This window comes from Oncorhynchus nerka, linkage group LG7, assembly GCF_034236695.1.
Source record: "Oncorhynchus nerka isolate Pitt River linkage group LG7, Oner_Uvic_2.0, whole genome shotgun sequence".
Classification (NCBI taxonomy): Eukaryota; Metazoa; Chordata; class Actinopteri; order Salmoniformes; family Salmonidae; genus Oncorhynchus; species Oncorhynchus nerka.
Genome location: NC_088402.1, coordinates 26,045,869 through 26,056,078, shown reverse-complemented (window position 1 = coordinate 26,056,078; position 10,210 = coordinate 26,045,869). Strand labels below are relative to the sequence as shown.

General features: G+C 42.8%; 1 protein-coding gene across 4 annotated transcripts in view; it reads left to right on the top strand.

Annotated features, from left to right (window-relative positions):
- Nucleotides 1-320: 320 nt before the first annotated feature.
- LOC115131381 (enhancer of filamentation 1-like) overlaps nucleotides 321-10,210 on the top strand; it is a 50,174-nt gene continuing 40,284 nt past the window's right edge. Inside the window, exons 1-3 of one of the 4 annotated variants that reach the window (XM_065020362.1) lie at nucleotides 321-395; nucleotides 576-919; nucleotides 1,999-2,066. Coding sequence is in view for 1 of the 4 variants with exons in the window: in XM_029663069.2 (XP_029518929.2) it covers nucleotides 2,765-2,776 (12 nt within the window). In the remaining 3 variants the exon portion in view is untranslated. Of the gene's footprint in view, nucleotides 396-575; nucleotides 920-1,133; nucleotides 2,067-2,364; nucleotides 2,777-10,210 lie in introns of those variants that run through there. The other 3 variants (XM_065020363.1, XM_065020361.1, XM_029663069.2) reach the window with 3 other exon arrangements.

The window sequence follows — 10,210 nt, the reverse complement described above, 5'->3', positions numbered from 1 at the left end:
CTGTATGCACATTTCTGTTTGAAAAAGCTAGCCTTTGCTTTCCTAACTGACTGTGTGTATTGGTTCCTGACTTTCCTGAAAAGTTGCATATCACAGGGACTATTGGTTTCCAGTGCAGTACACCACAGGATGTTTTTGTGCTGATCGAGGGCAGTCAGGTCTGGAGTAAACCAAGGGCTATATCTGTTCTTAGTTCTTAGTACAGTGTGGTGTGTCTAACCACATGTTTGGGATGACACAGGGTGTTGAAACAAAGGCCTTCCTGCCAAGCTCTCTCTCAGCTCAGATAGATGCTCACTAGGGCGTTGTTTCTCACCTCTCTTTTCTTACTGTATGTATGAACCCCATGCTCTAAGCCACATCTTACACTACTACACTGCACACACAACGACTGGGTAAGTCCACTTGATTTAAAGTTGTTTAGGTTGTGTTTTGTTGATTACTCCGTAATAAGCACAATAACTCATCATCTTATGTCTATAATTGAAGAATACATTTACCATTACATCTTGAGAAAAGTAGGTGGTTAGGCAGAACATTTGTTTTGGGGGGCTGATTTAGAGTTTTCTTTGCAGATGCTGTTGGGTGGTTGAACTTACTGGGCGATAAAACAACAAAACAGCATGATCAAGGTCCATGTGTGGGTCTATCAGGGAAAAAAAGATAAGTTATCGTGAATATTATTGGTTAAAGTCCACTCAATGTCGAGACAAAAAGTAGAAGCTACTGATAAACAACCAAGCCTAACACTTTTTTGACATGGATCATTTATAAATAGTTCAGAAACGTATGTTTATTAAATTGCTGAAAAACAATCTATCATTATAGAAACTGAAACTCTGTTGGAGCCTGATCTTGATAAAAGCATCATACTTTACTACTTCCTTTGCCTCCCTCCATCACATAAACCTCAAAACTGGTAGGCCTAAATGCTCTTCTGGCTGATACTCAAATGTGTGTGTGTGTGTGTGTGTGTGTGTGTGTGTGTGTGTGTGTGTGTGTGTGTGTGTGTGTGTGTGTGTGTGTGTGTGTGTGTGTGTGTGTGTGTGTGTGTGTGTGTGTGTGTGTTTGCGTGCGTGCGTGCGTGCGTGCGTGCGTGCGTGCGTGCGTGCGTGCGTGCGTGCGTGCGTGCGTGTGTGCGTGCGTGCGTGCGTGTGTGTGTGTCATATTGGGTAAGTTAGTTCTATGATGAAACCCTGTACTTGATGGACACAATACCTAGACAGCCTTCTGTGATGTCTTGCTCCAACTTCACTCACTCTTTCTCCACTCATGTCCTGCTTGCACAAATTCACCTTCACCATCTCTACCATGTCTATATTTTGGAAATCTACTTTGGTTTCAAAGCCACTTCATGTTGTTCAGTGATGATGAAATCAATGATGATGAAATCAAACAAGTTCCTGTCCCTTGAGCGCTGTGTTCCTGTCCCCTGAGCGCTCCAATGGTCTGACCTCTCTCATGAGGCTGTGGAACGAACATAGTAGGCTTAATTGTTTAATTTCATCATCATTGAACAACATGCTGTGTTTTGGGGGGTGCTGATGGGTGGGGGGGGTTGAAGGAGTATTATTTATTTGTCTTTGCTCAGTCTGACTGTGTGGGCCTGGCAGGTGGATGGCAACTATTCTTATTGTATGGTTAACCATGGTTTCGATTGAACTGTATTAGTTGGGGTGGTTACTGCCTTGATTAATTATCACTTGTATTTCGCCTCGCCTTGCTAGCTTCGCGCTCTTGTGGGTGCTAGCAAGCATGCGAGGTAGTGTTAGGTATCATCAGCCAATCCTATAGGGGCTGGAAGCTATAGTGAACTTTGACTGGTCAATAGCGCTGCGATGTCGTGGAATATTTGCATACAGTTCCGCTTTCCTCAATTGACTTCCCACCTTGTTCACTCTCCCTCGCACATGCTCACATCACACAACGTTCTCTCAACGACTTAGCTTCTCTCTCATTGAAAATGAATGGATTCTGTTGTTTCATCCCCCCTATCAGAACCAGTTAACACCCGAAGTGTTAAGAATACCTGGTGTGGATGACACGGCAGTGGCTGCTTTCCTCAGGTATAACACTTGACTCTTTGATAGGCCATTTGCTCAGTAAGACTTTGCTCATTTATGCAGCATATATACATGTCTTGATGTTTCAAGTTTCAGATGTGTAAAACATTGTGCTTAATCAAAGGATTGGAGAGTAATGTCATTCCTAGCTCGGGAGCATCAGGTGAGCTCTGCTGGTCGAACTGCATTTCTGCTCTCAATGTGGTGCCTATAGGATTTTAAAGACTTTTCTAAGTAGGCCATAGTATTAGCCTTCTGTACCTTGCACCAAGCATAAGACCTTGATTTATAATACAATACATTTTGGTCCTTGCTTCTAGTCAATAGGCATGGACATTTTCATTTTAGCAGATCATTCATTTTATGACGCTCGGTGGGGGGGGATACCAGTACGGATTTGACCAATGAGACCCGCATTATGTAAATGAGCTAAGAGGGAGTCATGTAGTAAGTAAACGCATTCTCCTACAGCGGGCTAGCAGAAGTGTATTGCAGAACCACAGTGATACGGGCAACTGGATTGGAAATCATTGAAGGAAACATTCGCTTTTTATTGTCTTTACCATTTACCAACTCTTCATGGCTGTTTGATCGCAAAGAAAACGTTTCGTTGCAACATTCAGATGTTTTCTCTTTGACGCGAAAGCGGATATTTTACACTTTCCCGGAGTCTGAGAGAAGACGAGCTGTAGGCGCTCAAAATGAAGTACAAAGTAAGTGACTCGCCTCAATGCAATGCAATGAAATGACTTCTCCAGAAATTCTCCGTAATTAGAGTGTAATGAATGTATTGGGTTTGTCACCATAACCTAGTGTAACAACAATATTTTGGCTCTTCTAGAATAAACTTTATTGGAAAAAGTCATAACAGTTTTTAACCACAAAGCAATGTTCCATAGAGTGAATACAATAGCAATCATCAAGTCATCGTTTCTTTGAAGATAAACAGAGGGTTGAAATGATGGACTGATTATTTCAATGGATGCTGTAACATTACATTGTTGTAACAACATAGTTGTAACAATGTTAAACCGTTTTATCAATCTTTTGTTGTAACAATGTTACATAAGTAGATTGCATTCAGCCCACCGCAGACTTGGGCTGTCAACGCAGAGATGATACTCTGTGGTCAACTCTTGGTTCGGTCTTTGGTCTCCACAAGTCATACACAAGGATATTGTGAACTACATTGGCATACATATAGGTCCCGTTACTTTCTCTGTACGTAGGCTATGTGGGATTTAAAGCCACACTATATAACTAACGCAGTGACGTTTGGATCGAGGGAAATTAATTCTCTCTCCCATGCTTATTCTGAAGGGTGAGTAATGATTTATTATGGGGCAATCAAATGACCATGCGTTGACAGTGAACGCCAGTGTACCTTCATCGCGGGTAATAAATAATTGCATCGACTCAGGTTACTTAGTAGCACTTAAAGGATACTTTGGCGCATTCAATCTCTCCCTGCTGCCCATTCGACCTTGCCTGTAGCATTGTTTGGGAAATACATTTTGTTTACACTCAAGGACTGACGAACAAACGAGACATTCAGTGGAGTGGATTTAACCTTTCTACTTTGAGGGTGTGACCTGTGAGTCCAAGCACTGACATCACATGTGTTCAATTCAGCCTTGTATGGTGGACTGGCCTCAGCCTGTTGTAACATGCAACCCAGTCATAATTCATAAATGTTTCTAGAACTTAGCCTATTCATGTTTTTTTTTAAAGCTGCTTAGATTGTATAAATCAATAGACTGCACTGTCCATGAGCTCTGTAAAGTAAGGAGTAACTGAGATTGCGCTGGCAATCAGGGCCTGTGTCAGCATTAACATAAAACCCTGCCTTGAAGGCATGGGTCTGTCTGTCTCTTAAATCTCAAGCCAAGGAAACCTGGCCTCTGTATAGTTCTATTCTGTTCATTCACCATTAACACTGGCACTGTCTGGAGCTTATGGGAAGATCAACTTCCTACTATGGTATGAGGTTCACAGATCTTCTTGAATGGAATGCTTTTGTCTACTTCACACTATCTGGGGAATGTAGGGCACCTGGCAAGAGAGCTGGCAAACCGTTATGAAACTGGCCGTGCTGTTTGGATTCCTCTGTGGTACTGTACTTACTGAAATAACCACCCATGTGCTTTCCCAGCTAAGTGTTATTTCACTCCGTCCTCTTTTCTTCTCTATTGGAGACATGTGCTTGGGTCTGAAGTCTGTGTCATAATACCATATTAAAAAAGCCAGAACTCACAGCTCTCTCTTGCAAAGCTGCGAAGTCGTTTCCTGGTGATTCAGTAGTATCAAGAGCCAATGACTTCAGTGTAAAGTTAACACAATGCTGTAGAGGCTTGGTTTGGCCTTAGTCACGGTGAAAAGACCCAAAATCTAGATTAGTGGTAGATGATAACTCACTTGGCTGAATTCCACTTCACACTTCTGAGCGCATGGCACATGCAGTCTTTCCCCAAGGGCCTAGTGATTGCGTCGTCATGTGTGCTATGTGTGTTTGCAGCATGCCTATGTACAGTATGTTGCATTATTGGTCTGTTCTTCTAACCTGGTTTCCTCATTCCTAGAGTAATATAGGGTTTTATACAATGGGTGGGTCTAATCCTGAATGCTGATTGGTTAAAACCGCATTCCAGCTATCCACAAGCTATCTAGAGTAATATAGGGCTGTGTAGGTCAGGGCTACAGGGTTTGTTATCAGGCCCTGTTGGGCTTGGATTGGTATGCTGCCAGCCATACCCTCTGATGCAGTAGACCTATCCTCTCTCTACTCTCCCACTTCTGTCTGAAAGAGCTTAGCAATAATACAGTCAGCCTGCCACAACCAACACCATTCTGCGATAACCTCGCTGTATTACGCAACTGTGCAGGGAAAGGGCGGATGCACACCAGGCCGGGATAGGTCAGTCGCGGACTATCCCTTCACCCTTCACTAAATGACACCATATTCCCTTTGAAATGCACCACATAGTGAATAGGGTGCACATTTGGGACGTAGCCATAATGTATTTGCTCTCTGCTCCTGAGTCAGCCACTTAGGTTTACAGTTTACAGCCTGCTTCTTGTGATGTAGCCCACTTTATTTCAGTTAAATATTTACAGGACGTTTTATGTCCTCTCTATCAGATGTCCCTATACACTCTTACTGAGGGTGAATTATTCATAGCGCTGAAGCGCTGAAGTTAAGTATAGAACAACATTTTACGTGGCGTCATTACATCATGTACCTACATTATATAGATATGCACATCGGTTTTTATATAGATATGCACATCGGTTTTGCACTTCGGAGTGTTAAACTAGACATCGGCCAATACCGATGTTGCCATTTTTAGCTAATAACGGCAGATTCCAATATGTTCACCGATATATCGCGCATCCCTACTATATAGTGTGCTACTTTTGACCAGGGGCCAGTCACAAGTAGTCGACTGCATTGAGAGTTTGGGACTATAAGGTTCTATCTACAAAAAGATGATTCTGAGATAATTTACTTCAAAGTTCCGAACCCTTGTCGGTTTGATTTGTGTCAGCAATTTTAATCTGTATTCTTTTGAACTTAACAACATGAATTTAGGTTTTTAGAGTACTATATAGGTAGAGAACATTGAACAGAAAAAGGCTACATCAATAACTACATTTTGACAAAAATGCAGCTAGAACCTTATAGTCCCAAACTCTCGATATATGAAATAGGGCTCTGATCAAAAGTAGTGCACTATATAGGGAATAGGGTGCCATTTTGGAATGCATCCTATGTGTCCAAGTAGAGCTTAAGTGGCTGGATCACGTTTGGTCAAAAATAGTATGATATTGTTGCTGCCCGTATCACTGAATGCAAGGGAAGCCAGCGAGCATTTGGCATCCCTTGATTAAAAAAATATACAAGAATAGCCAATCAGCTTTGAGCTAAACTGAGTGAGCTCAAATGTGAATGGTCCTGGCACAAACAAAAAAGTATATATGGAATCCAATCAGATCACATCAATCCAGGCTGTATCATATCTGGCCGTGATTGGGAGTCCTATAGGACGGCGCACAATTGGCACAGCGTCGTCCGGTTTTGGCCGTCATTGTAAATAAGAATTTGTTCTTGACTGACTTGCCTAGTTAAATAAAGGTTACAAAAGCCAAACGTCCTTGACAGAACAAAACTCTTGTTGTGTTGTTGTCCTCCGTAGCTAAAATGGTCCCTTTCCTAAATTAGCCATGGATGGAGATAGGGATTTGGACTTGTGGTTCTACTTAATTCTCTGTACTGGGCCAGTGATTATAATGCCAATTCTGATCCAATCATAAATTCATACATTGTGCCTCTGGCATGAGCAGATGGAAGTTCAATATGTAGCTATATGTATTATACTAATGTTAACTAGCTAAACGTTGCCCATGAAAGGAAGTTAGGCTAGCGAGCAAGCATTTTAGCCAGGTAGCCTAGGACAACAAAAACTAAAAGCGTGTATTGTATGTCATAGACCGTTTCGTCAACATGAAAGAGAGGAGGATGGCATTGACGTTGTTTTTTCTACTTACGCACACACACATATGCTATTTAGCTTATGTTGATTGGGCTAAATCTTTTTCAGAATCTTTTAGTGGTCACTGTATTAGACTAAGCATAGGGGATTTTTCAGCCACTGTGTCTTCTTATTGTCTCGACCTTGGGCCTATATATCACGGTGACAAGGCATATGAACTAAGAGGTTACAGAGCCAACAACACAATTATCACAACACAGGTTATAATATGGCTTTTATTTCCTGACTTAGCTTCCCAGTTGATTTTACCTACACACCGCTACTGGTCGGTGTATGCAGCAGTAGCTTTTGTCTGTGACATCAGAGATGTTTTCCGACAGGTGGGCAGGTGTGAGGGGAAGGGCTCGGTTTCCATAGGTCCTCTAATGCACGTAATCCCCCCAGGACGAGTCTGTACAGACAGAGACTTCTGGCTGCCTCACTGACTAAGTGAGTAGGGTTAAGGGATTCATAACACGGAAATGGGGGGAGGGAGGACAGAGAGAGAGGGAGGGGGGTTTGTATGACAGAGAGTGAGAGAATGAGAGAGCGAGAGCTATATTTATATATATATATATTTAACTTTTGTTTATTTTAATTTAATTTGCTTTGGCAATGTAAACATATGTTTCCTATGCTAATAAAGTCCATTTTAATTGAATTGCGAGAGCGCGAGAGAGTTTGAATGATGTGGCCCTTGGTATTTAAGGGTGTTACGACACAAATTTTATTTTCTGGGACGAGAGGAAAGGAGACCCCTTCCCACCCTATCCAAAAACACGGACATATACACAGTACACACCCGTCCCATAGTCTTACACCATCCACCCCCTTTTCACTGGTTCTTTTGAGACTTACATAACCGTGGCAGAAATAGCTCCAAAACCAGTGAAGAGTGATTAGGTGAACCAAAGTTCTTCTGGGGTGTGTTTTTTTTCTGTCTCGCTCTCTTTTTTTACGGTCTCAGGTCCCAGGCAGTGGTCCAAAGAGAGTGGGGCGGAGGAGAGCGGAGAGAAAACATTGTTCAGCGAGAGAGTGATTGAGGAGGGAAGAGGGGGTTTTCTAATATTGAAAGGGAAAGAAAATGAAAGAAATAGGAAGTGGGTAGGCGGAGGGAGTGTAAATAGAGTTGGGTGTATAGAGGGATGGGGGGTGGGGTGGGGCGGTTGGGTCAAGGAGCTTCCTATGAGAAAAAACATTCTGGAGGAATGTGCAATTGTGCATGGAGGAAAGGTTAGTTAAAAGATGCACTTGATTGTTTCAAGGTGCCTCCTCTCATTGGCTACAAGGGTTGTCCCTGCCAGGGGGCATACCAAGAGTTCACAGTCTTTTCAGTGTGTGTGGTGTGTGTGTGTGGCATTGTGCAAAAAGAGCTCTTCTCCCTTAAGAATGCCAAGCATTTCACAGGGTGATCCTTTCAGAGGTAGTCTAGCTAGCAAGGCCCCTGTCAGCTTAGTTCATCCCTGTGGAGATTGGACAGCCATTAGCGTGTTTCCCAAATAGCTCCCTGTTCCCTGTATAGTGCACTACTTTTGACCAGAGCACTATAGGCCCAGATGCCATATTCACAAAGCACCGTCATGTAGGAGAGCTGATCTAAAATTAGGTCCCCGCTCTTATTACTTATGACTTACAAGGCAAAACTGATCCTAGATCAGTACTCCTACTCTGAGACGCTTTGTGAATATGGGCCCTGGTCAAAAGTAGTGCATTATATAGAGAATAGGGAGCCATTTGTGACTCTGTCTTGATGTCAAACTACAAGGACCTTGTCAGCTGCGAACACGGGGGTCCAGCCACGGGGGTCCACACTGCTGGCATTCTTCCATCTCAGCTTTCACAGCACAATGCCTTGTATACAGTTTTAATATTGCAGATAGAATTTGGGCTCTATCAAATTAGTTGTTTGCATAATTTATACTCGTTTAACTTGGCAAACAAGCAAATATCTTGTTTTCACAGAGTAAATGTTCTGGGCCTTTTTATGGCGGAGGAGGACATTTTATATTTTTGTGACCTCTTTGGGGAGTGTGAAATTGATCGGACAGTGTGAAGTGAATCTAGAGCTCGTTTTCTGTTTCTATGTGAAGCCATGAATTGTGGTCCTGTAGAGATACCATAAACGTATCGTACGTCTTAGCCAATAGCTTTGAAGGATTATATCTCCAAGGGTAACAAGGATACACTCACATCCCCTCCCTCCCCCTTCCCTTGGCATCTACTACACCCACCTTTCCTCTCAATAGTACCCCCTCCCTCTCCAGAGCTGAGACCTATCTTTGAACACATGAATACCGTAACATTAGTTGAGAGTAGAAATAGCTCTGGCATGACTTGCAATTATGTCAAGGACTGCATTACACAATATACTACTAGGCTAAGCCCTTCCGGAGAAGGCCATTCGATACACATTTGAAAGAATATACCCCAGTGTAACTTTCTTATCTTGTTTTCTGTAGTAGATGGTGTCTTTTGACTACGTGTCCAGACAGAAAGAGAGCAGGGCAGCTGGTGTTGTCGTGAGATGACTAGGCAAGGTGGATCCTGGTCTGACTGCAGTAGATCCCTCAGTGCTGCTGCAGGTTAAAGGAGGAATGGGGAGGAAACAGAGAGGAGAGCGGTGGACATCGAGTTACCTCAATATGACAATAAACCCAACACTAATGAACTGAAGCCTAATAGGCTGTCTGACTCAACTCTGTGATTTTGGTCAGTGCAGCTCTTTAGATGTCTGCTGTCTCGGTGGAATGTTGGTTTGGTGGAAGTTGTGAAATACCTGATACATCAAATTGGAAGGGTCCTATCAACCATAGAAGATTTTACCTTTGATATGTGAAAAGATCGCATGGCAGTCATGATGGCCAATTGTGCTATTGTGTATGTATTATCGCGTTATTTGTAACATATTTTGGACATAATGTTTCTGCCACCGTGTCTTATGACCGAAAAGAGCTTCTTGATGTCAGGGCAGTGATTACTCACCCCGTACTGGGGAAATTCTTCTTCAACGAGTCGGGACGGGAATGATTTACTCCAGACACCTGACAAGGCCCTCATCCCCGTCATTCGCAGGAGGAAAAGATGGAGATATCGTGGACGACGGTCCAAGTGCCTTGTAAGGATCCGTCGCCGAGAGGGTAATCTACCTTTACCATCGGTCCTATCAACATACAATCAATCGATAATAAAATAGACTAACTATGAGCACGTATATCCTACCAACGGGACATTAAAAACTGTAATGCCTTATGTTTCACAGAGTGAAAGGACGACGTTATTAACATACAGCTGGCGGGTTTTACACTTTTTCGGCAGGATAGAACAGCCGCCTCTGGCAGGACAAGGGGTGCTGGTCTATGTATATTTGTAAACAACAGCAGGGATACGAAATCTAAGGAATTCTCAAGGTTTTGCTTGCCTGAGGTAGAATATCTAATGGTAAGCTGTAGACCACACTATTTACCAAGAGAGTTTGCATCTATATTTTTTTATAGCTGTCTATAAACCACCGCAGACTGATGCTGGCACTAAGACTAGAGTTCGACCGATTAATCGGAATGGCCGATTAATTAGGGCTGATTTCAAGTGTTCATAACAATCAGAAATCGGTATTTTTGG